The sequence below is a fragment of the Scleropages formosus genome, chromosome 7, assembly GCF_900964775.1.
Source record: "Scleropages formosus chromosome 7, fSclFor1.1, whole genome shotgun sequence".
NCBI classification, from domain to species: domain Eukaryota; kingdom Metazoa; phylum Chordata; class Actinopteri; order Osteoglossiformes; family Osteoglossidae; genus Scleropages; species Scleropages formosus.
In genome coordinates, this window is record NC_041812.1 from 3589788 (window position 1) to 3617449 (window position 27662).

Consider the following 27662-nt stretch of genomic DNA (forward strand, 5'->3'; position numbering starts at 1 on the left):
GTGAGGAAGCAGCGTACTCCAGCACCAGTCAATGGAGGGTCTAACAGACACACGCAGGGCCAACAAAAACACCCCCCACTGCCTCGGCTCATTTTCGTGCTGTTGACGTTTGTTCTTTTTAAAATAGATGGTCTTCTGAAAATAAACCCAATTTAAAAGACAGGCTATTTGTGTTAAATATCATTTCCGTTCAGTTTAAGCTATATATTCTTGGTGAAGCACAAATAAAAATTAGTTTTTATGTGGAGGCGTAAATTACACGAAAGTCTTCAATAGTTGCTTGTGTATAGATACTGTTAGGGAAGTCGATAACTGTCATAACAAATGGACTTAGTGTGACCTACGCATTTACAGTCCCCATTAATTATAAATCTCATAATTTCTGAAAAAGGCACCATCTGTGGTGGTAAAATCATTGTGAACATAACAAAACCCTTCACCTGCATTACTTATTCCTCAGCCCTTCACACATCCGTTAAAGAACTGTAGTGAAAGCAGTCATCCGTGCTGAGAGGATCTACTACAGCTATGGGTCACCTATGTAGATTTACACAACACAACACACGACAAGCTCAGTGTGGAAATTTCTCCAAAGCATGCCTGATCATCACAACTGCACAAAAAGAACAGTAATCTGCACAAGACCACTGTGTGCACCTTCGCATTACTGGTAGCTGAAGAGTAAAACCCCATGCGGGCTGAGCCTACCTGGTCTAGCAGGCGAGGAGCTAACGTTGTGGCTCTGTAAGCTCCCGTTCCTGAGGAGAGAGGGCGACCTCTGGATGCCGCCGCTGCTGCCACCACCCATGATGATGCTGCTACTACTCCCCGTGCCACCCAAGGTGCCAGCGTTGCTACAGCCAGACACCAGAGCGGCCGGCGAAGCGGAAGGGGCTGGAGTGGAGGAGGATGTCAGTTCTGTACCCTTGACGGTATCATGGGCCCAGCAGGGCCCGTACCTGTTTCTCCATTTACCACGGCGCTTCTTTCCCTTGCCAGCCCCCTCCTCGCTCTGCCCTGTAGCACCCCTGCCTGAGGACGATGAGGGCTGGGGCCGTTTGTGGCCCGCTGAAGTGAGGCCACGCATGTCACCTGTCGAGTGCGAGTTCTCATACGACTTGCCAGCGGAGGACACCGAACTAGAAGCCTGGGCAATCAGGGACTCAAAGAAACTTGGGGGGGGCAGGCTCTCGGTCGCTCCGCTATCGCTTGCAGACTTCGCCAGGCTACACCCAAACGGTGACTGCTGGTACGAGTCATTGCGCAGGTCTGTCTCGGAGAAGCTGAGGAACTCTGTTGCAGCCTGGACCCCAGATGTGCTGGAGGACGTCTTGTTGCTACTGCTGCTGCCCAAAAGGAGGCCTGGAGAAAGAGGAAAAGACACAACAAAAAACTTTGTCTATTAACAGGGTTTCACTCAATGCTATAAAACAAGACCTACAACTTTGAGAGAAGAGGAGAGGTTCATCCTTTCAAAGGAATCACACCACAGCGTGAAAGAGTAAAACTGATGCTCAACGCAAAAGCTGAAAAAATGCAATAAACTGAACGAAAAGATTACAACAGCTCAAACTAGCATGGAACAAAAGTCATTCTGAATTTTCAAAAAAAAAAAAAAAAAAAAAGGGGGGGGGGGGGGGAGAAAACCAATTTCGCATCTTTGGAGTTAAGTGACTGCAGTCAGTCATTCAGGAGGGATCAGAGACCAACCCGCAGTAACTATTCCAAACCGAGACTTGGAACAGACAGAAGAGTCCACATACCTGATCTCTGGAAACCCAGCAGTACTGTACACAGCCCACACAAGTGCATGCACTCCATCGGCTAACCGCTGCTTCAGCTGGGGCGGGACATGTCTGTGGAAACTTCCTTTGTTTTGTAAACCGTAATGCATTCTTACCCCCACCCCCTCTTGTGAGAACGAAGAAGTGCAGGGAGGGACAGTTTTTTCAATTTATTTAAACTCTCTCCTGGTTGCAACACCTTGATACGAAAAGGGGTCACTGTTCCTGGAGGGGCTCAAGGAGATGGACCCACCCCAAAAAGCAGTGCTCACCATCAACCCTGAAGCCTGCTGGTCACATATGCATTCCTCCCCTTTAACATCTTGCCCTATAACAACTTGCAACACCTCTCCCCCGACTCTGTTTTCACAGCTGCGGTCACAACCGGACGAAGCTGCAGCTCCTGGACCCCGCCCCCCAAGAAGCAAGTTGGGAAAGAAAATAGTGATGAAGCCAAAGAAGGCTGCACCACCACAGGAGAGCCCAGACACACATGCATATTTCTCTTCTGGCCTACCCTTTATGTCGAAGTATCTCTCTTTTTTGTATTTCAACAACACAAAACACAAAAAGGCAAAGAACCCCTGACCTGTGGCTCTGGCAAAGAAATGTGTTCTTACCTTCAGGGACAACAGCGTTTCTTCCAGAGAGCTAAGAATCAGAGGCATGTGTGCATGTGGTAATGCGTGTGCATGCACCGGGAAGCTACTGTGACAGGTTTGCCAGTAACCCCATCCGACACAGGCAGAAAATAAGGAAATGCCCATCAGCACTGAAGACGAAATGCAGTGCACCTGCAGACCCACCAAGACCTCACCTCTGCTAGGCCTTGTTCCCCCACATCAGAACATCTCACTACGCTGTCTCACTGAGAAAAATCACTGTATTTTGCAAGTTCCCCCTGGTTCCAACCCTGAACGAGAGCGCTCTGCAGCTGCAACGTATTAATTATTCCTGTCAAAAATAAAAAATGCAAGCAAATACCTTGGCGAGGAACAGCCTGTTCGGACAACACAGGAGACAGCGAGAGCACGTTTCTGTGCCTCTCGCGTTGACCTCCATTGTCCGGCTTGGGAGCTCTGGAGCTGCTCTTCAACTACTCGACACAACTGCTCTATTTTCAGATGCACATCAGACACTGCTCTGGACAGGATCCAGACCTGTCAAAACCAACCCGCCTTTCCTTCTCCCATAACCAGTGGATAAACCACCAGACACATATCTTCTCATTTACATGAGTCCAGTGGCACAGGCTTTGTGCAAATATGGAGGATACAGTAGGGTAATTTTCATGCTTGCGAAACACTCAGGTGCATCACTTCCACACAGACACACACACAGATGCACACACCATCCCTACCTTGCTGAAAAGGGCTGGTGGTAGAAGTGGCAGACGAAGCCGGAGCTGACGTGATGACCACAGGGAGGGAAGGTTTTCCAGGGGTGGACTTGCGGCCCCTCTGACCGGAGCTGTGGCTTCCCACCTTCTTACTCTTGCTGTCCGAAGCCCCCTTGCCCTCTGCTGGTACCCCATCCTTGGTTGCACCCCCAGCATGGGTGGGCACCTCCTGGAAGTTGGCATTAGTGAAGCGCCCCGAGCTGTCATCCAGGCGCTTCTGGGAGCTGGGGACAGAGGTGACGGTACCACTGCTGCTGCTGCTGCTGCTGTAAGTCTGTAGGAGCACAAATCACATGAAAGGATTATTGTGCGACACCTGCACGCTTCTGTATTCCACCAACGGCTTTTTTCTATCACTAGTCATGAGAATCGGTTTAGGGTTTTCCAACTCTCACCGCATTGTTACTGGGTCTTTATTTAGCAAGTGCCTGCATCGAAGGTGACTTACAACACTAGATCTGCATACTAAGCTACTTACAATTATTTACCTATTTATAGGGCTGGGTGATCTTCCTGGAATAATTTAGGGTAAGCACTTCAGTCAAGGGTACTGCAGCAAGAGTGGGGATTTGAACCAAGAAAACCCTAAGACTGCCAAGTAACAGCCTTAACTGCTATGCCACCTGGTGTCCTGGAGTTCATGTATCATATGCTGCACGTTATCCCTTTAAATGCATGAAACTGACATTCAGATGTATCCTTTTTTTTTTTTTTTTTTTATTATGCTACCATTTTCAGAATGGGAAGAGAGTGCAACGGGGAAGTGCTTTGTAAAGGAAAGAAAGTGACCGCAGAACACTTTCTCAAAACACAGTACATGTTTCTGTAGGGGGAATGACAACACAAAGCAGGGGAAAACTCACCTTCTCGGTGGTGACTGTCAACGCAGGTGTGAGAGCAGGGGAAGATTCCAAGGACTTTTTATGTCGTGGCTTATGTTTGTCCCTTTCTTTATGTTTCTGGGGGTAAGAATGAAAAAAGACAAAGGCGAACCTTCATTAGGTCAACAAACGACCCAAACGGCAGGACCTGAGCCAAACCCCAATCGAAGTACAGTCAGTGAGGTCTCCTGAGAGTGGGAGAACTGGAGCGCCTCCATTTCGGCTATGCACTGCAAAGCACAAAAAGGGAAGAAAAGAGTGGCAAATAATGCAAGCTGTCTATGTGCCAAGGTTTTGATTTCATGTGCACCAGTGAACGCTCTCTACAACAATCACTACATGACAACAAAAGCAAAGAGAGCCAAGTAACCAAGTGACTGACCAAAGCGTTTTGCGATAATTCTAGAGAGCTCCGTTTCCAATCTGCACCAGTGACACAGCTCAACTGCTACCACACAAAAAAACCCCATTTCCAGCAGATTGGCTGGTGTGAATGAATTTACACTCAGTTTGCACACCTTCTTCAAAGCCGCTTCTCATTTTCAGAAGCAGAACTGTGAAAATATGCAGTGATCCTGAAAAACACCAGGAGGAATATATTTGCACATCACCAACGACAGCCCTTCATTGCCCCTCCCACAAAATGTCATTTGCTTGCTGCTGTCAAATCCCTTCCAGGGTCTTGAGTGCAAAACAACCCCAAATGCAAATACATAGTTATGGTTTTATGTTTTTATTTCTTAGATAGTATTGAAAATGTGTTCGCAATACACAAGTCATAACAGGTGGGTTGCCCTGTTCTGTCTGTAAGTAGCCACAATAAAGTACGGCAGAGGCTTAATTCATTTCAAGATTTTTTTTTTTTTTTTTTTAAAAAAAAAAAAAGGTGCTGACCCCCACAAAAAAAAGTTCTCACTAACTCCACCTCAAACAATTGACAACTCAATGTAGTAACGGTAGAATCTAGAAACGCAGTGGAACACATTGACGTAGGGTATTCTCATTAAATACAACGAAAGACAACTAGAGAGGCGAGAAAAAAAAACTGTTGATGAATAGTGACAGACAGGCTTTGACAGGAAGAATTCCGCAAAGGAAGCCATCCGAAGATAAAGACAAGGGACAGCGAAAATGGTTCTGTCCATTGAGAAACGGGCGGCGAAGCCAGAACACCCACAGGCCTCCATTCCGACGCGTGGAGGGCCGTCTCACCAGCTGCCACCATTACGGGTAGGTCAGGGAGTGTGTAGCCGAACGAACGGGCTCCTCACTCCCCTCCCCCGCCAGTCCCTCGGGAGCCATCGGTGTGGAGCACAGCAGGCTTCAGTAAATGAGCGGCCTGCGGACAGGACTGGGGTCCATGGCTGCAGGCCAGAACGACGGTGGGGAAGCCGCCTCCTTTATTTACTCTGATCCGCAGCACTCACGTGCTTATGTAGATGCCTCCACTGGCCCATTCCACACCACATTGGCAGCTTGTGCGCGGTGAGAATGTACTGGCACATTCCCGGCTTTTGCTCGCTTTCACCACGTACAGTTTTCATTAAGGAAAAGTGATCCTCACAAAACAAGATCTCCAAATACTGCAGGATTCCACGGCAATACTGAGATTAAACAATGCTTACTGCCATCCACAGAAACATACCTCACATTAAGGACAATTTCAAAACTTCTGCCTTATTTTACCAATCATACTTGACCATGAATAATTCAGGAAAATAAATTCATTTATAAAATTTCAATAAATAATCATCATAAATTATCAGTTGTTCTGACTTTAACGGACACATGACATTTAAGCTTTTAAATCAATATAGTGGTCCGAATAGTAAATAGTTTGTTTTGTCTACCAGGTATCTTACGGAAAGGTGCGCAATTACCATTATTCATAAATGCCTGTGGCACTCTGACAAATGGGGGAGTTTTTATTTTTCTTTCTTTCAAGCTTAACAGAGAATTCCTGCTAACATACTAATTCCTACAGGAGCGGAATCTCCCAGAAGTCTTTTAACCTGACCATAAATTGCCTCGCCACAAACACATAACAATGAGAACTGCAACAGGGAGGGTTGCATTCAGGAAGAGGTTGTTTGTGGAAAACAAGAAATGGGAAAACCTAAGAGTAACAATCTGTGCAAGTTTTCAAACCACAGAAATGCCATTTTGCCAGCTGTCTACCTCCAAGCTCCCTGCAAACTGAGAAGCTTTTAGCTTAGATTGTTGTTTGGCCTCAGGGTTTTGGTGGAGGTTAGGTATACATCTGAGCCTTCGACCTCTGACCCAGGAATGTGGAATGGGGGGGGAGGGCGTCTTTGCTAATGCAAATCAGCCCATTGACGATGGGCATGGAGCAGAAAAGGGAGCACGAAAAGGCTTCCAGGATACAGCCCCATTCAGCAGAACACAGGCTCAACATGGGCTACAGCAGCTCTCTTTAACTGCTATAAGAGAATTCATAAACATCTAGCAAATCAGCATTCATTACCATATTATAAACTGCAATGACACTGTATTAACCATTTCACTTCCAGAAGCGGACAGTTCCCATTCCGCCAGATATAAACACTTAAATGTTTACATGTTAAGTGTCACATGTTAAATGTAACAGTAGTCAGTACAATACACACACACACACACACACACACACACACACACACACACACACACACACACACTTTCTGAACCGCTTGTCCCATACAGGGTCGCGGGGAACCAGAGCCTAGCCGGTAACACAGGGCGTAAGGCCGGAGGGGGAGGGGACACACCCAGGACGGGACGCCAGTCCGTCGCAAGGCACCCCCAAGTGGCACTCGAACTCCAGACCCACCGGAGAGCAGGACCCGGTCCAACCCACTGCACCACCACACCCCTCTTAGTACAATACAATTATTAGCAAAACAGCAGGACAATCAAATAATAGTAATTTAAAAATACATTCCACATTAAGCAGAAGAGAGCAACGATCAACTGAAAAAAGCGCAAAGCAGTTGCTCAGATACACACATGCAACATCATGCCTGTTGCAATAACGGTGCCCAGTTTTAAATAATAATAATAATAAAAAAAAAAAAAAAAAAAAAAAAAAAAAAAATTCCGTGTGGGAATTATTTTCCCGCTGTGGTTGAAATGCCCCAAGACAAAAGATTATCTTTAGGACTGAATGGGAAATATGTGCCACCTGTTTACAGTAGTGGCACGTAAAAATGTGGACCACATATTTAGCACGGATGCTGCTTACATACTACCCCTCCTACCCCCTTTTACAGCCAGACTTTAAATCAAATTTGAGAAAACTCAAAACGGTCATATTTATGTACTGAGAAAAATTCACCCAATCTGAACACTGGCCCTAAAATCCTAATTTCAAAACACTTTCTTAAAATCTACAAATCTAGACTAGGATAATCTTAATGTTTTACCTAAAACAATCATGACAGGTTTAAATGAAGATAAGGTAGTAAAACCTTAACTCACAAACTAGCATGTCTGTCTGACAAGAGGCCACTAGTGACTTAGAATCTGAATCAGTCACCAGGAACAGGTATTGCTTTACAGGCAGTGCACTTGGAAGCACAGGGTTAAAGACTCATATCGAGGTGAATCACTGCTGATGTACTCTTGACCAAGGTACTTCATCCAAATTACTGCAATAAATAGCCAGCTGTAAACATGTTGTCCTGCGTAAGAAGTCTACTACTGGGAAAGTATCATTTGTGGAGTGTGTTTTGCATGCAGTATTCACCTGTCAGGCTGCAGCACAGCCACAGAACAGAATATATTGGAGAAAGCTGGTGCCACGAGGTACCGAGTTCTTTCCTGGCTTCTTCAGGACAAGTCGTGGTCTCTAATTTTTCAGGTGCAGTGCAAATGTGTAAGGCACATTGGGAATTCCACACAAAATCAAGCGCCACAAAATTTGCACAATTATAAATTACCAGTGTAACTGAGGACGACAACTGCATCTGTTCTTGTCGACAACATAACAACAAAAACTACATTCAGAAAATACATGAACAGAACATGCTTTCTGTAGGACTGGCAGTCATATTTCCTAACAAGACAAAGACAGACAAAAATGCCTACATGACACTTGTTTTACATAAATGCAAGAAAACTAAATTGGATGAGTGGAGCAGAACTGCATCATTGCAACTAGACCACTAAACAGATAAAGGGAGGAAAAAATTGGTACACAAATTTTGGATGCTGCCTCTTCCTGGCCAGTGGGAGATGCCCAGAATAGTCAAGTGTTTCAATGGTGGTGGAGTGATGACATGCCCTTTTACACATCTCAGAGTGTATAAATTGATAAGTACTGCAAAGCAGGAATGCAACAAACACTCATGCAGTTGTATGGGCTGCAGTGTGCCCAAAAGTACTGTCAGCAATGCTCTGTCCTTATATCAGATTATACTAGCAAGTGCAATGTTTTTAGGTCATTCTTTATGTGCCAACTGGGGGCGCAAAAGCTTTTTTTTTTTTTATAAATATTCCACATTACTGGTAATTGGCCATATTCATATTTTGTGTCCACTAAAAAATATTACATTTAGAAGAGACTGCGCACATTGACCAAAGGACCCATAAGAACCTGCTCCAGTGCTGACTCAAGTACAAACACTAAATTGATTATTTTGTAAGAATATTAAAATTTTTTAAAAGCCGATATGAATGACTGGGTGTGGCAGTCTTTCTTCATTCTGACAGGCAGTTTGGTTGGATGTAACCTGTCCATTATACTTAAGTATAGCTACAATAATAAGTATGGTCAAATCATACTCATAACTACAATTTCTAGTATAACCACACATCACACTTAATTGCAGTGCAGTCTATTTTTGTAGGTTTAATTGAATCTGAGTGCATGACAAAAAGGGCATATCATTGAGGCAAGTCACGATGTAGATTCAGGGTAAATCTGAAGGCTGCCTTACCTTCTTGTCCTTGTCATGATGTTTATCCAAAGAGTGAGAGGAAGAATCACTTAAGCTTTGAGCCCTACTACCGCGGCCTTTGCTCCTTCTCTAAAAGGTGAAAGAGGAACTTCGAGTTACTATTAAAAAAATCTGTCCAGCTCTTCCTGTCAACAAAGATAACCCTGACTATGGAGGTGACCGGGGGAGAAAAAGGTACAACTTTGCCAAATTTTGTTTCAAAGTATAAACAGCAACTGTGATGGGCTTAGATGCAGAGGGACACTACAGAAAGAGAGGGAGGAGACAGGAACATATCTTTTCCCTCACGGAAAAGTCACTGCTAGAGCACGCCTACCAAAATAGGTCCCCGAAATACAACACACCATGTAATGCAACATACAATCCTATTTCAGGCTGCACATTCAGACTCCTTGGCTTAACCTTTATGAAATTGCGTGCAAGCGCACACACACGCACACACACTTTTGCAGTTTTACTGATGTCTTATTTACTGTAGAATGACCATAAAAGCAGCTCTGGAAACCAGCTGTTAACATACATTTAATGATGCAAATTATGTTTAAAACTAACATCATGGTATTACGTTAATGGTACTGATTTACATTTGAAACATTTTAATAAAAAAAAAAAAAACCCCAAGCAACTGCAGACTTTATTCAATTAAGACTAAAAATGTGGATACTTAACTGTCAGCATTATTCTGAATCCTATATAAAGAAAAGTTTAAAAAAAAAATGTAAAGAAAAGATTTATTAATTTGAAACAAAACACGTAGAATGGAAAAAAAGAATTTCATATTTGAAAAGTGTAAGTAGTATTTTTTTTTTTTTACCTGTCTTCAGTTACTCTGCACTGACAAGCAATTTAAGGGGTCAATCGAGAATGTCAACTTTTAGCCCAATTAAGCATTTGTATGACTGGGACTATATTACTATGCAGACCTATGCAATTACCACTATGTGCAGTAACAATTACAATGACAGTAATAAATACAAGCAGAAAGCCTTAGCACCAATTGAAACACTAACTCCACTTTACTGCAAGCAAACCATTAAAATCAGCAAACACAAAATTCCACACTGAAATCTCCTTTCCAACACCCTTGAGCGCAAGTGAAACAACTATAAAATTAAAAATCAGACAATACATATCTGGGACAAAATTATTAGAAAACATGGAATGATTATACATGAAAATGTTGCCAATCTTGTGCTAACATACTTTAATAATACAGTAAGTCCTCAATTTAAAAACTTTTCAGAAATGTCTACAAACCTGGCGCCATGTTACTCAGCTACTTTACCGTATGAAACAAGTCTTAAATACAACACCATTCCTACCAATGGCAACCTGCATTTTATTTCTTTTTTTTTTTGTTACTTTTTATTTACTGCTGTTACATGGTATGCCTGAAGAACACATATGTCTCCTTAAGAACTTGCATAGTTGCTGTAAAAAGTGGAAAGTAAAAATAAGACTGCTAAGGCGCAAGAACTCCAAACATCACTTGCATTGAAAATGAACCGTTCAAGAGTCAATTACACTGGCTCCCTGTATTAAGAACATTCCACTTAATTTGTTTAAAAATAATTTTCCAGTTTATTTTCAATTGCGTTGTCAGCACTGCTCTATTTTCTAAAATTTCCATTTGTTGCAAAGTGAAAAACACCTGTATTTATGAGGCCTGCTGCTAGCTGGCACTGATTTGACTCGCCTCCACTGTTTACAGCTCGTGTCTGGTGTTCATGAGGGTTAATTGATCAGTTACAAGATGAGGAAAGCCGCATGTTTATGGGATGAATTGCCTGAGTTTCTGTAGTCAAGGTATTTTTTAAACATTTTAAATTTGTTTTAACTTTAACATAGCTTAAAGTTAAATGTTAAAATGAAATCTGAGAAAGTATTCTTTTCATTAAAGCTGTATCCACATTTTTTTTTCCAATCAGAATCGAACCGGTAAATAAATCAAGTGAAGTTTTTATTTTGCTTTTATTTGCTGTATCTACTAAGGAAAGCTGGAAGTGGCCAGAAGCTAGTAAATGCCGGACATATTCATGGGATGCACTGGTTAGCAATCGGGACTTAGAAGGATGCAGGGATTTCTTTATTTTCTGTCATTCAAAATGAGCTTTTATTTAATGAAGTTGAAAGCTGATCAAAATGAAAGAAAAAGGACAGCAGGTAGTGTAGCAGGTAAGAGCTTAAATCTGCCACTTAACAGACCTAGGTTTGAGCACCACTTCTGTAGTACCCTTAAGCAAGGAACTATAATAAAAAAAAAAATCCAAATGTACAAATGGGTAAATAATTCTTAGCCAATTACCTTTAAAAATTAAATAACTAAAAAGTAAAAATACAGTGGTTGGCTGCTCTATGTTGTTCAGGGTGTAACCTGCCTCATGGCCTGTGCTTCCAAGATATCTAGAGTAGAGCAACAGTGCATTGGATAAGAGGTTACTGGTAAATAATGGATTAATAGAAGCGTTATACAATGTATTTTTTAGTTAAAGCTTTATCTGAGGTTTCACAGAACAAAACCCATGAATAAATGGAGATACCTGTATTATGTAGTTTTTGACAACAGTGTCAGGATCTTGCAAGGTTAGGATCCAGTGTAACTAACAAAATACTACATTACATTATTCTATAAATTTTTTAGAAGCAATAACAGTAAATTTTGTTTTACTAACAATCCAGTTTTCAGCCACTCCTTCTTTCTAAGTTGGGGACTTACTGTATATTGAATATTTATAGTGGATGGTGTGTAAAGCCTGACAGACTAAGGCCAGACATATTAACTCCATCTCCTGCGCATGTAGCAAATGTCCTGTTTTCGTCAAGATCTATTTATCTTAATATACTGCTGACTTGGCAAACAAAAATGCACTTCTATTTGTGAAGAGATTTTCCACAGCTTGGCATTCCTCAGCACGCTTGGTGAAATGACTCCAAGCCCCCCCACCACCACCACCACCACCACCCCACCCCCCAGAAAGCCCACTGGCCTATACAATCCCTGTGTCTACCCCGGGCCCCTGGCCTCCGGTCCCAGAACCCACTGAGGGGCCTGCTTTCAGTGACAGCCCGTTCCCGGAGAGGGGGCTGCTGCCCTTCTTCAGCACAAAGCGCGGAAACGTGACTCCTGTGGACAGCAAGGGGAGGGGTGAGGGGCAGACCATCTGCGCCCATGAAACTGGATGAGCGAAGGGTTGCTGTGAGGCAGGGCCCGGTTTAGGAAGACAAAGCCAGGGGAGCGCTTTCATACTGGCAGGGAGATCAGGGGCTGAGTAGCTTTGAGAAGGGACTTGGTAAGCTACTGCTTACCATGAACTGTGCATGTACACAAATAACGTGGTGTCGATGATAACAATTGCTCTCACCTCTTCCAAAAATCAGTGCTAGGTTTGAGAGGCACTAAATCAGGCAGCCAATCAACTCACACACTAAAAGGGTTTTGTACAAATAAACAGAAGGGTTGGTGTGGGCTAGCAGTCTCACAGAAGTGAACAAGCAAGTCGTTTATTCTAAATTCTATTTCTCGCAACAGCTCACAACCAGTAAGACACTCCATGATACAAAGTACGTTTTGATAATCTCTTTAAATTCCAATTTACTTGAAACAGCTGTCTTGCAGCAATTATATTTTAACTGTACAAGAAGACTTCAAAAATACTAGCTGTACAAGGGCATTTGTAATAAAAATTCATAAAACATTTTCAGCAGGCTGTTTGCATGAAGAGAAGCCCATTAAAAAGGAATATCTACATTCATACAACTTTGCTATGTGTGGTAAAAGTGCAGCCTGGTCCAGGCTGACCACAGCTATGTCTAGGTATGGTGTCCACTGTAAACCGAAGCTTTGACTCCACAGGCGTAGCGCAGTGCTGATCAGTCTTCAATATCAGCTAAGTACAGGTGAAAAATCGACTGCAGGTACATAAAAATGCATGTGAGGACTGCAAGCCAAACTTACCAGTTTGCTGTAATGGTATTTGCAGTAGCCGCAGTACTTCACATTGTCTGCATCTGAACCTTGCTCTTCACACAACAGCCCAGCAAATTGGGCGCTGAAGTCCACAGGAAAAGGGAGAAGTGGAAATTAGTCAGTCAGCTTGAGACCCCCTACAATTCATGTACCTGCTAATTATTTAAAAAAAAAAAAAAAAAAAAAAAAAATTGGTATAAAGAATTATGGTGCATTTTGATCAGCCAACATTCACTAGAGAGACAACATTCATAAAGGACTGTAGGTTTCCTCAGTAGCTGGAATAAGACTTAAAAGTTCCACTCCTAAAACTTTACCTACACATCAAAAGCCATGCCTCTCAGCAAAAAAAAAAAAAAAAAAAAAACTCACTCACTGACTTTGTGGAATGCATAATGTTCTGACTGCCTGGTCTTCAGCTTAATAAGCAGTTGAGTCAAGTGATTGCAGGTTTCTCCGACAGTCAACCAAACACCACCACAGAGATTGCTACCTGCATGTCTTTTCAGCACGGGATCTAGGAAAAGCAGCGTACACAGGCTTGTGATACTCACCATGTGACGTGAAAGGCCTGCCTGCAGCCATGCTTGTTGCAAGTCATACAGGCTCCGGTAGCAGCTTTACTCTCCCGGCCCTGGTCTTCACAGATATAACAAGTCTGTAATATAGACACATATAGTTACGACGAGCAAGCGGGCATATTTCTTAGCAACAGTCTCGCATACACACAAACACGCACACACTCATACAAACTAAAGCACAAAATTGCATGCAACAATTGAATATTTGCGTATATTCATGCATGCACGGACAGTTAGCATGCATGTACACACACAATGATTCAAGCAGACATTGCAAGCATACACTGATGCACATATTCAGATGTCTGGACGAGCGAGAGCGGACAGAAACAAACCCACGCACACATATCTCTGCAGACAGAAAGAAATGTGAAAATCCCAACACGTTTAATGGCAGCAAAAACCTCACAAGGGCTGCCATTCGTCTTGCTTCTTGCCTGGCTACGGTTGTCTGCCACAGTGGCTCCAACAATTACAACAACTGTGTGCAGCGCCTCACCACAAGGGCCTTGATTATCTGATCAGCAACATCCACGCTGTTTTTAATTTACTCATAGCCAGGACACTAATATAAACAGCATCCAATCCGTTTCGCTCAAAACATTGGAGGGCTTTCAGAAACAATTCAAGCATGAGATTAACATTCGGCAACATCATCCTGTTTAACTTCAGACATCCAACTCAATGGCTGTCAATATAATATAGCTACCTTTCTTTGTACTTATGTCTAATCAAATATGTCTATATAACAATTTTCTCATTTTAGACACAGTTGTGTGCATGGAATTCACTTGTAAGCAGCCAAATAACATGAAACAGACTTTAATCACATTTTCTATGCCACCCATCAGAGCCTTGGGTCACTGGAATGCACTGATATGCTTTACATTACAGCGTTTCAAAGCAGCATATTGCCCAATTTACAATCTCCTGCAAAATATTGTACACTTATTTGCCAATAATTGGAATATTTTGACTCATCTTTATATATTTAATTAAACCAAAAATTACCAATAACATGTTGCCAATTTTTATATTCAGTGAATTGCTATGATTAACATTTCATGTTTCCTTTTTTTTTTTTTAAATTCCTATAGACCGTAAACACTAACAAGCAAAAGATCCTACCCACTTATCATGCAAACATATACCTTATTGTAGCGTTCGTGTGGGACGGACTGCAGCACAATGGGCTCCATGGTGGACACGTTTGCAAACTCCACCTCTGGGATGTACAGTGCACAGACAACATGAGCCCAACCTGGGGAAGGCAAACAAAAATCAGACTCACTCAGAAGTCACAAACATGAACATACAGAACTCAAAGACAAAAACACCTACAAAGCACAGGCCCAAATGGAAAGGTTAAGCTGTTTTGTTCATGTTTGAGGGGAACCAGCTTCCGTGCTAGGGAACACAACAAGGAGTAACCAGAGTGATACGAATGGTGGAAACCACTCAGACCACAGCTCAACCTAAGAGCCACAGTGGATAAGAAAGGACAAGGGCTCCCACAATTACATGTTAATGCCAGGACAACTAAGTTGTAAAACAAGGTTGTGGTAAGGTGGACTGGTGACTAGGGGGGGAAGAAAGTTCAATGCAATCAAACTTAATAGGAAATCACTTGCCCAAAGTCATTTGCGAGTGTTAATACAATTTGGTAGAACAATAACTAAACCTCCAGATGAACCCTGGGATGAACTGTCTTTGACTTGTGTCTGAGGAGATGGAGACCACAGCTGGCAATAAAGGGAGGGCAATAAAAACCAACGAACTGCAAAAGGGGTCCAACGTTGAACTTCTCACCCAATGTGTGTAGTGTGGACACTTCCAGCAAAGCTGTGCCAATGCTATAGGCGCTTTGCATGAATCCCATTGTACTGCTAACCATTCCTAACTGAAGGCTATATAACGGTACACTGTGCACTTTGATGTAACGCAGGGGTCACCAAGAGTACTTTCAGCATTCATAAATCTCCTCAAGGTTAGGACTAACATCTGAGATATGTAGAGCAGAGTACTGGATCATAGAGGCCGCCGCTGGACGCTGCAGATAGCAAAAATATGTCATGGACAAATCCCAAGAAAACAGCTAAGAGGAGCTTTCATGTATCGACATGTATTCTGCATTTATGTAGTCACAAAGTCAATGTCATGAAAATTTCTTGAGAATGAGTGTTAATCCCAAGAGAGTTGCCATACACTTACCAAAAAGGGAAAAGCTCATCTTTACTTCTTTCTCATTATTTCTAAGCATTCGTTCCATATGTCCACACCCACCACCCTATGAGCACATCTCATGGAACATTTCCTGTATGACTCCCTTGTTTTGATTTCAGATTAATCTGCTGTTTGCCCTGCTTAGCAGTCTCTACACCTGTAAAAACAATGGTAGAAAGAACTTCTTAAGGCAACGTGAGGGGGAGACGTGTAGAAGTAAAGCTAATGTGTCCAAGAGCAACCAAGGACGGCTAGTCCTCCTCTCCCACCAAAGATTTAACAAGCGAAACCTCACATCCGCAACCTGGCCGGTTTCCCACTCCAGACATGTCCAGATGCAAATTCACTCTGGTGTCCATAACACACTGTGTAGCCACACTTACACATCAGATTTTCTCCCAACACAAAATATTGAGTTCCATCAAAAAAATGAAACAAGCCCATGTATTGCTTTGAGAAAAACTGAACAAAGATTAACTGGAACACTTTAATTCCATCCTGCATGAGCCAGACAAGAGCCAGTCAAGAATCAAATCATAGCAGATGGTTCTGCGCACAAGAGATGCCACAGGAGCCTCTACAAGGAGCATGGGCATGTCTTGCAAAGATGCAGATATGAAGAACGCCTCCCTGTGGTCCCCCACCATGATCCCACCACTTGCCCATGCTACTGTATGTGGTGCTCATCTCCAGGAGCACAAAGGGACCTTATTCCCCAGGCCCTGTTTACAGTCTGCCCTGACCTCTCCGTGAACCCTCTGTGGCTGGGAAGAGTGGCCACTTGGCGACCCCAGTCATCGGGCCCTCCCCATCGTAAAAACGCGGTGGGATAAGAACCTCAGCGCACACCAAGCGTGCCAGCATCATATGCACCTTCCCCGCTGGGCCCCCCGGCGAAATTCATTAACAAAACAAGCAGCCCCCAACCTCAGAGACGACAAGAAGCTTGGGGGAGGAGTTCCATGTGTCACAGTCCAGGTCAAGTTAAAGGGGAAATAAAAAACACAACAAAACAAAAGGCAGCGTTTTCCACCAGTGGGGAGGGGGAGAAAAGTGGAGAGAAGCTCAGAAAGGGCCTGTCCCTGTCCTGGGACAGGAGTGGACATGCAGTAAAAGGGCCACATACTGGGACTGATATTAGCGCTAACAAATTGTACACACACGTTATTGGCAGAGACAAGAACAACCGTCAACAATGAAAATTAACAGTTTATCATTTGCCGTATACTTTCTCCATAAACAAGTTATTACATGACTTAGTTTTGTTCAGCTCAGAGATACAAATGGAGCGACGTTCCCAAAAATAAGTATGTCGTAACATCCCATAACATTGTCATTTATCTGGATACACAAATAAAAATTAGCAACAGGTTATTTTAAGATGCAGTTCAGATGAACAGTTAAAAAGCAGTACATGTGTACTGATAACTGACAAAAGCAATACGGAATTTGTTCTTTACAAAATCATATTGCCAATTTATTTGTTTTCAATTCTTCATCTGCTGTGCAGATTCATGCCCAAATGTAATAGCTGGATAGCGGTAAACTAGATGATTACTCAATAACCAGCCTAAACCTAATCCTCTGGCTACCCAGAACACACCACAGTGGTTCCCTGTAACTGCTGTCAATTTACTGGCGAAGACAAAACCCAAAATATGTCAGCACTTAACAAGAACAACTTTTACGAGCTTTGGCTCTGGGGACCAGACCAAGGTATGTTCACCACAGAAGTTTCAGAAGCAGCTGATAGGATGGTGTTTAAAGCTGCTGCCTTCAGATCCTAAGGTCACAGGTTCAAATCCTACCTACTGCTGTAGCATCCTTAACTATACTATATTGTTCCATTGGTGGGAAAAAAAATGCAGCTGTATAAATGGGCCAATCACTGTAAGCAGCTTAACAATGCAAGTCTCTTTGGAGAAAAGAATCAGCCAGATGAATAAATGCACATGTTATTTGTATGATCCAGATACAAAACACAGAATGGCTCATTCAGTTGCCAGTTCACACAACACCACAAGTCTGTATCAAGAGAAAAATCACTAGAGGATAATTTTACACATCACCCACAAGGCTGTAATTAATGGCATGAGCCTGACAGCTTCCAATTTAACCTCATGCTTTGTAAATGTCAGACCGCATATATGGAGTTATTGTGTTAAATACATTTTATGTTCATATTAACATCACAATTGTCTTCACACTGTAAAACCAATGTGACAAACCACACAGCTCCCCAGTACTTAAAGATCTGACAGGAAGAAAATTCATTTCACTGCATCTGAAGGACTGACATGAGTCCTTTATTTTATCTACAGTTACAAATCAAAGGCACTGAGCTGATTACTATATCAGCACACTGCAGGAAAACTACAGATATACAAAACATCACCAAGTTTGCATAGCCTTATTACACTACTTTCCTTTGTTGGGACAATGTACTCGAGAAATGTATTCTCACTGGAATAAGAGCGTAAGCTTCAATGACAAGTCCTCCTGATCAAACAGGTGGGCAAAAAAAAGGCATTATTACCTCCATTGTCAGTCCTCTTGAGGGCTCCATCCTTGTGGGGGCACAGCTCGCACCTCTGCAAGGACAGAAAGACAGGAATGAGAGAGACAGGTCCAGGGTCTACACACGTACGTGTAGATGTCCAAGAGCTGCCTCCATAGCACACTTCCCCCTCATGGGACCAGTCTCACAGGGAGAGCGGTAAAAGGAGGGATGTAGACACTGCTGTGAACAAGTCTGGTCTGGTGAAACTGTCAGAGCAAGCAGCTCACAACACACAAAGCAGGAGCACAGGAAAGAGAAAAGAGAAAGACTAAGAAGAGGAAAGCATGGCCCTTACTGGCTGGCGCTTAAAGAATGAGGTGGCAGAAGAGGTTTGAAAGCTTGTCAGATTCAAGGTTGAGGTCAAATCTTATAATTTCCTTTTCAGCTTAACCTTTTCCTTTTTACACTGGTAGTCACACATAATACTTGTTGGGTAAGTTCAACTTATGCAAATCAACTGTAAAAAAACCAGGACAAGCTAGTAAACCAGGAACTTATGCTTATTTGAAACAGAATTGTATAGATTTGTTGAGCCTGCTAAAACAAAGACAAAGCTATTATGTTCAAGCTCAGACAAAGAGCACCATGCCAGAAATGCAGAGGTAAATGATGGGATGTAGTTTTTCCAACTCTGACTGTGGCCCAAAAGTTGTTAATGTGCGTTTCTTAAAGACTGCAGTAACAGCATGGTATAACTCAACCAAAAACATATTCCGATACAGAAAAGATGAACATACAAATCCTATGCAGCGAACGTGGTACGAGGGGGACTAGGGGAAGGTGCTAACCTGCACTGACTCAATACTGCCATATGCACACCACATGCAAATCATTCAACCTTTGAAATGGCATGAACTTCTGTACAAAGAGTCATGCTTTGTTGTTAGATGGATCACTTCAATAATTTCTTGGTATAACTAATTCTGTTTCAAACTAGACAATTTCACAGAGCATATCTCCTTTATATAAAAGACATTGTGAAGCAACATCAAATATCTCTAGCATAAGCAACATGCTCATCCTTCACATTTTGGACTTAACTCAGTACTACTGTTCCTGAGTCAGCCAGACAGAATACAAAAACAAAAAATAAAAAACTTGACTTACACATGCTTTAACGTAAACACTGAAAAATGACTTACAGAGAGAGAATTAGAATTTGTCTGATTCTTACTGATGGAACAAATAAGAACGTGTGTGGAAAGGGACAGGCCACATACCCATGAATTCATAGTTTTTATACTTTTGGCATGTCCCTCGTCCTCCGCATCTTTGTGGTGGGTGGCGGGCCGTCCTCCTCCATCAGGGGCCTGCTGACTGGGCTTTCTTCCCTTCCACCCCTTAATGTTTAGTGCACAGGGGGAGGGAGGGGCACACATAGAACACACAGGAGGCTTGCGTTTAGTACGGGGCCTCCTAACCCACCTAGGCAGAGGACCCTGAGCCTAGCCCGAGAGGCCCTAGCCCTGGAGGCCATAGCCCAGAAGGCCCTAGTCTGGCAGACCTCCATATTTTCTGCACAGCACTGCAGGACAGCTCACGTGCATCTATGATGTACGAGAGCACAGTAACATTCTGAATAGGACTGAAGTGAAGGACAAGATGACCAAGTATGATGGATAAACAAGATGGGCCCTAAGGAGATGGGATCTCACAGAAATCCTACTTTTGCTTCCATTCCAAAAAGCAAATTTCATTCCCATGGACTGTGATTTAATTAAAAACAATAAAAATTTAAAAATAATAATAAAAAAATTAAAAAAAAAACACTTTCTATTATATCACCATGGAGGGAAATTCCAGGGGTCTATCAACTGAGATTTAGCATTTACTACAGAGTTCCTAAATATACTTGTTCAATGCTAGCCTGATACCGCCAAGTAGTAATCCAACTTCACAGTATAAAACTATTTGGGGGAAAAAGCATGCAATTAATTCAAACACTATCTCTACTAAATGATTATCAGTCCCAAATCCTAAATTAACAGAATGAATGTGACAGCTTCATCACCCTGATGCGCCTTCATCCTGTTTCTGTTCCTATGAGCAACATAACACACAATGGCCCATACAGAAGCTTAAGTGAGTGGCAGCTGGGGGGAGTGGGTTTGAAACACTGGCATCTACTGAGCCTCCAGTAATCACCACATTCTTTCTTTCTTGTGTGGTAGTCTCATATTAACACTGCCGATTCCCCCACACCCTCTGGGACGAAGATGCCATCTCTTCTCCAGTCCTTGCACATCCAAACACACAACACAGGCCCCAGTCACGTGCTTCCTTCCATTTTAACGGCACCTTGAAGGACAGAAAAGTCCTCCATTGTGTGTGCAGCCATTTCTCTTTTCTCAAGACTCTGAATGTTCAGCTAAGGTTACACACCCCTATGAGTTTAATACATTATTCTGATGTATACATTTCTTGCACTTCAAATCTCTGTACAGTGTCAAACAAAAACACTGTAGGTAACTATACTAAAAACATTCCCCTAAAGTGCTTAGCTTTCACTTCAGTGCCAACACAGCTTCTCTGAATGCAAATTTGTCAGTAACACAACTTGGAGATGCCAGACTTACGTGATATTCCACAAATTCCATAATCAAGTATCTAGGCAAACTGCTGGGAATCAACAGTCCACAGGACAATGCAAAAAAAGAATAATAGCTGAATTCTAAAAAGGTTGCTGGTTTTTAAAAAAAAAAAAAAAAAAAAGAGAAAAAAAAGAGAAAATTTCCTACCTTTTACCAAACTGCAAAGGATTGCACCAACTGAGAGAGAACTATTACACCAGTAACGGAAATCAAATGAAGTTCAAAATCTTTTTTCTAAACCATCCTTCATAATAAGGTTGACTCAGTGTTTAACATTAGATCAAGAGGAGGATATACAAAAAAGACATGCAATGAGTATCGGTAATAACAACATTCTGCATTAGCAACGAACGGAGAGACAGATGGATAGACAACCAATTAACTAAGTCCAATGAAACCTTTAGATCCGGTATTGCTTTCACACAAAAAAGCTCTCCATGACAATAGATCAAAATAAATTATCCCACTAATTTAAATTTCTAAAAATATTTCTAAGAATCCACTTCTGTAATTCCACTTTGAGCTACCTCTCTCTTTTCTGCCTAGTGTGTTAATGGGTTACGCCACATCTGCTCTTGTATGAGCTTTGTCTTCAGTTTTGTGGGAGGATCAAGCACCATCGGAATTAAGTGAGGAATAGCTCTAAGACTGGATGCCAGAATGATTCCAGTAGACCAGTGGAACGGAACAAATTCTCTCCTTGTGCCCAAATGATGGAAAAGAGGGGGCGGAGCTTGAACTGGTCTGAGAGGCTCCTGCAACACCCTGCTGGATTCACTCCAGATTTGCTGTAGCCACCTGGGGTTTCCAGAGACCTAGTTAATGACGTCCAGCCCAACACAGGCATGTAAGGATACCAAGCACACAGATTGTTATGACCAAATTTCTGTTGGTCTTTGCAGGCAAGACACCTTCCGCTTCAATAAAAGTATGCTTTTAACAAACCAATATTTACACTATTTCTCATAAAGGAAATGTGCGAATAGGCAGAAAAAAAGAGACAAAATAGTCTAAGAAATAACTTCAAAATAATAAGATATACACTTGACAGCCCCTATGCTATGTTAATACAAGAACACTGGCATCAGTATTAAACACTCAGAAAAGGCACGGTGTGCAGAAACTTGGTGTGGAGTAGAAATTAACCTTACGATGAACTGAAATCTCTGTGAAGAAAAGAAGGAAAGCTGTTGTGACTGAAGAGAAACTGTAGGCAGAAAATAGAATACTTCAAAGCAATGAATTTTAAAGTGAAACAGAAGAGTAACAGAAGTTATACGCATGTCTTAAATATAATGAGGTCAGGAGGGAGCTGCACATGGCTGAATGCTGTATCCCTACTGCACAAAACACTTGTAATACCTGGCAACATCTGTTTGTGAATTCAGCGGTGCAAGGCAGAGGACTTCTGAAATGTGGGACCAAGCAGTCCTTCACCGTGTTCTTAACTCACGGACAGGTATACTGGACATTTCTCTGGCTTCTGGAATGGCTTAGGTGGTGCTCATACCAGTAATGCTGGTAGCAGTGCTTTCTTGTTACTTCACTGAACAGCCAAATAGCTTCAGCAATGCCTTTAGGTAGATACAGTGAGTTTAAAAGGTATTAGACCTTCTTCGGTTTCAGCTTGGATTTGCCAAAACACTGGAAAAAACCCATCTGAGTTTGAGTTGGGCTCAAATGCAAATTTTGTGTTTGAACTACATTCTGCTCCACATGGGTGCCCAAGAGCTTTTAAATTGATACCAGTACCTTTGTGCTGTATGACTTAACACTCCACCTGGTCTGCTCATTCAGAGTAGCTTCACTGTGAAATGAATAACAGAGACAGTAACTTTTCTGTGTAATCAGATATAGCCCATGACCCTTGTATTCCGCAGTAACTGTACATCTCATTGGCCTCATAAAAAGAATGACAGCAACTGGTCTGAAGCCTGATATTCTTGCTTAATGAAAAAGCAGTTCATCAAGTGAATGGCTGTGGAATGGAGCCGATTTATAACAGGAAGGCTTTGGATGGCAATGCAGTATCTTGAGACAACGTTGGTACTATTTGCATAGGTTTCAGCAAATGCAGATGGCAAGCCACGCTCCCTTGATAGAACCAGGGAACACTGCAATTTGCAACACAATTGACATACTTCACACCCATTCTCAAGACAAGACATCACACAGCATCCTGTATGGCTCATTTATCAACTACGAGAAACGGTCCCATTAATTTGACTGATAGATAATCATTACAGCTGAGACTACCGCTTGTATTCCCCACAAGGTCCGGATCAGCACTTGTATTACAGATGAGGGGAAAATTCCAGGAAGAGCAGACCACAGGAACTGGATCTGCTTCACCAGCACATACATGTTCTCATCATGAGAGATTAGACTAATGCCTGAACTGGGGAGAAAACAGTAGGCAAAGGGAGCTTTGAGATGGGGCAAGTTTCTGCAAGAACAGAAAACTTAACAGGGTCTTTTACAAAAAAGAAGTAGTACCAACAGTTAGTGTAACTACAAGTAATGTCACAGATGACCATTTTAAGGTAGAAGCAGCATAAAGTATTAAACATGTACACCAAAAGAGTGTGAAATATGTATAAATCCCTATTTTTAATTACCATGACATGTTTAAGTGAACGCAGCGATGAGGCTACCAGTATGGTAAGAGAGCTTTAAACTTAGCATTGCATACTTGCTAAAGGCATGATACCAGTATGCAAACAAAACATGAAAAGCTAAAAACAAAAAAAAAAAACAAGACACACCTGGTTAAGGAAGTGAATATGTGGGTAAACCGCACACTAATTCGCAAACAGCAAAGTACATGGACAGGATATCATTCCAAAAATTAGGACAAATGTGGCTGTCACAAAATTGAAAGATTTCTTCTACTAAAGACCAACAAAAATTCACGTATGCATTCTCCGATACAAATTAATAGTCCAGACATCTTAGAGTGAATTAATGAATTAAAAACCCAGAGAAAGATTTATCTTCATTTAATGCTCTGCATATTCAGGTTCCTGACTCTACCCTCCTAATACCAATGTGTGACACCAGTCTATCATAAGACTTATTTTATCATCCCTTATTAACTATGGAAAAATTAAGTCCACTTTAAAAAGAATGAAAATAAAAATACATTATCTCAACCACCTACTTCTTCATTCATAACACAGGCATGTACAATATTCAACATTTGGCCAAATTCAGTCTAATTATTGCTACAGTTAATAATAGAGACATACCTGGAATTTCTGACTGGACAAAATCTGAAGTTTAAGACAGAACAATAAAATACTTAATAAAAAAATACTGAAATACTTTATATTAAAATTAAAATGAGTGGATATTAAAATACTGTATGTTTTCTCCACAAACTGGTGCCATCTTTTAACTGACCGCCAACAAAACACCAGATGTGATCTGTAAATGACGTGAAATGGAGCTGAACTGAACTTTTTCCACATTCCTGCTGTGGCACTGTGGGTACATTTTATTTTGCGGCTGGACACAGAAACAAGTTGCACTTGCTCTACAAAAAACAAAACAATGAAAATTAAATTTAAATGTTTTTATGTTCTCAAATGTGTAGCTTGACAACCGTCTGTACTAACCAAACCTTCTGATACAACTAGGTAGCCACAAAATTAAGATGACAGTGATGGAAGTAAGCCATATTTTCAAGAAAAAAAGACTAATGCAATCAGCAAATATATCTTGATAAGAGCACATAGGAAAACATCAATTTTACATGGTAAACCTTGTCAATTCTCAAGAGCTTGGCATAAAACTTGAGCTTTATTTATCTATCTTAACCCGGAATAATCCTTGCTCATTGTATTGGTTAAAGCAGATTTACACTAATATTTCCTCTGATTTGCTCTTGGTTTCAAGTCAGAGAAATGTCACATTTACAGCATGGTTTATGGAAAAAAAAAAATTAAAATTGTTGCAACTGCTTTTCCCCCAAAGGACCATAACCTCTCGACACACCTATAAAAATGCACAGAAACATAAAAATACTTGCTTGCCCACAATCCTCATTACCATAAAGTGCACCTGAACTACCAAACCTGCATAGGTGGTACCTCAGTGGAGTATCACATCTATGTACCATTTCATCAATCCCTTGTACATGGATGATGGGTCTTAAATAATTTAAAAAAAAAAACATGCTAAAAGTACCTGTACCAAATGGACAACCTTCCTATATTTGAAAAGAATATCTAAAAACTAAATTTTACACAGATCTGAAACATTCAATTAACTAAATATAATTCCATCAAACTGGTGAAAACTATAAAAAAAAAAAAGGGACCAGTGGTAATGCATACTTTGTTTTAGTCCACGACAGCAGCATGACCTTTTATATTTAACTGCCATAATGTTGTCTACTTCTATTACTAGTACTAACATAAAAATAATTCTCACTATTTCACATATGATAGAATATACCAACTCAAAGAGGCTACAATGTATGTCATTTATTTTCAAACTTCCTGCTCTTCCAAAGGCTTGACCTTTAAGTGATATCACCTGTGTGAAAGCAGATGAAATTAAAGAGCTTACAGAAGTCGAGCACTACAGCACAGATCTACAAGACTGCAGCGTTACTTCACCTGGACCCAACAGAGCCAGTCTCTAGAACACTAAACTTGAAATTCGCTGGCAATACTACTAACTGATCAAAGTATGAAAAAGCTAATCACGTGCACAATCAAAACACTTACCATAATTTCAGCAGTTTACCGTACTTTCATAGTACACTTATGACCATGGTAGATTGTTTATAATGCTATGTACCTACTGTCCAAAGACAGCATGTGGGAAATAGACTATTATACTCTTTATTTACAGTGAGCTAATCAACATTTGGAAAATTTTATGGGCACACAGCTTCCCTATGTTTTGAGAAGATGTTACCTTTATAGAACATCTTTTCAAAACAAACAAGAATTACTAAACGTGTCAAGGACCCTGAAACTTCTATCAAAGAAGAGAAGAAAATGATGCAGTGGAATGGCCAAAATGAAAGATTCAAGGAAAACATCTTTAAAGAATTTACAAAGACGGTGCCTTGATAAGCAAATAAATTAGCAAGCAAACCAAGAAAGAGTCATGATGGATGAATTTGTGAAGGAAGGTGTAGAACCATGGGTGTCAGAGAACCATGGTACACTTTTAGTGCAGACAGCAGAAGGGTTGAATTTGACAAGGAGGTGCAGCAAATACATGACAATCAAAATCAGTCCTTTATTTGTGACAGATGTCTGAGCAGCAGTTTAAACATCCGATCTGAAGACCATATGCACCTATTTCCTATAATCATAATATATGGATATATCAAAAGTACTGATGTTAGACAAAACATTGAACTTAGGTCAATAAACTAAGAAAATGACTACATAAATACATTCCTCATGCTATTCACCCATCCCTTTTATACCCTGGAAATGCAGGTTAATAGTTACACTTACCACCCTGGCTGCTCTCTCCTGGGATTCACATTTTCTACAGAACCATGGACCAGTAGGGACTTGCACAATGCCATAGCATGCTGCAATTGGGACAAAAATTCACATTAATATGGCTTAGACCAATGTAACCACACGCACATAACACCACAATAAATGCAAACTTGCTAATACTTCTGTTACACTATACATGGCTCCCCCCTCACACATTGATTCATATGGTTCAGTGATTCTCTTTTGCATTTAAAAGTGTAGACAGAAGGCTATAACTCATTATTTTGAAGGCTGTAACATGGCACATTTTCATTATGGAACTGATACATGTCATGGAAAAGAATGTACCCCCTCTAATTTGGTCCTCCCTGCTTCATGTGTGACAATGAATGTAAGATGTTCAAACAAATACCAATACCAATGGTTCCACAAACAACATCAGATAATCCAGGTTTTGAAACAGACCACCACACTACCATCAATGCTCCTGAATGGTGACAGAAGGTTCTTGCAGAAAAAAACCCATGTTTGGTTTTCACCAGATGCAAGTGGGCCATGACATTAAAACTTTTGATTCATTAACCAAAGAACACTCTTCCAGAAGTCTTACGTCATTCCTGTGATTTTTAGTAAACTGGGGAAAACCCCATTCTGTTCCTTTTCCACCTTGGTGCTCACACACATCCTACTGTTAGTCATGAACACTCACTTTAGCTACGGCAAGAGAGGTCTCATTTTTGACCTCATTGATGATTTCTCACCTTTCCCATTGATTTAAGCAGGACAGTCAGTGATGTGACTTAAGTGAGTATATACTGTTCCAAACTTTCTCCATTTGGAGACTAGCTCCGATAGTGTGGATGAGCTTTATAGTCTTAAAAAAGGCTGTAAAGCCCTTTCTTATTACTGGAGGTCTTCGGGAATGTCTTTTAAGCATAGCACGAGGTGACTCTAAAGAGCTTTCCTTTGCCAACTGGACTTTCGGCAGTAAAGGCATAAAAGTACTGAAATTTATATTTGAAAGGATTGACCCAAATCAACCCTCTTTACCACAGTACACAAACAGCTGACCATGACAAACAATTAATCTTGTTTAATCTTCCCATCTGATGACTGTGCACTCTCATACCTTACACACCAAAAATGAACAACACTCACATCAGATGTTTGTGTCCTTTTACAAAATACTAAAACTATCAAAAAGATCTTATCAAATTCAATGTTAAAAAGACTGTAATGAATAGTGAATG

The 27662-nt window shown here is 41.4% G+C and overlaps 1 protein-coding gene across 4 annotated transcripts in view; it reads right to left on the reverse strand.

The window, feature by feature from the left end:
* The window catches only part of mllt10 (MLLT10 histone lysine methyltransferase DOT1L cofactor), a 50271-nt gene that overhangs the window by 19615 nt on the left and 2994 nt on the right, over positions 1–27662 (reverse strand). For 3 of the 4 annotated variants that reach the window (XM_018741727.2, XM_018741726.2, XM_018741729.2), the window contains exons 2-10: positions 26422–26501; positions 18327–18381; positions 14719–14828; positions 13541–13644; positions 12975–13068; positions 8999–9088; positions 4047–4142; positions 3145–3457; positions 709–1362 (exon numbers count right to left, since the gene is read on the reverse strand). In XM_018741727.2, the coding sequence (XP_018597243.2) occupies positions 709–1362; positions 3145–3457; positions 4047–4142; positions 8999–9088; positions 12975–13068; positions 13541–13644; positions 14719–14828; positions 18327–18381; positions 26422–26501 (1596 nt within the window). The remainder of the gene's footprint in view (positions 1–708; positions 1363–3144; positions 3458–4046; positions 4143–8998; positions 9089–12974; positions 13069–13540; positions 13645–14718; positions 14829–18326; positions 18382–26421; positions 26502–27662) is intronic. The other variant, XM_018741730.2, reaches the window with a different exon arrangement.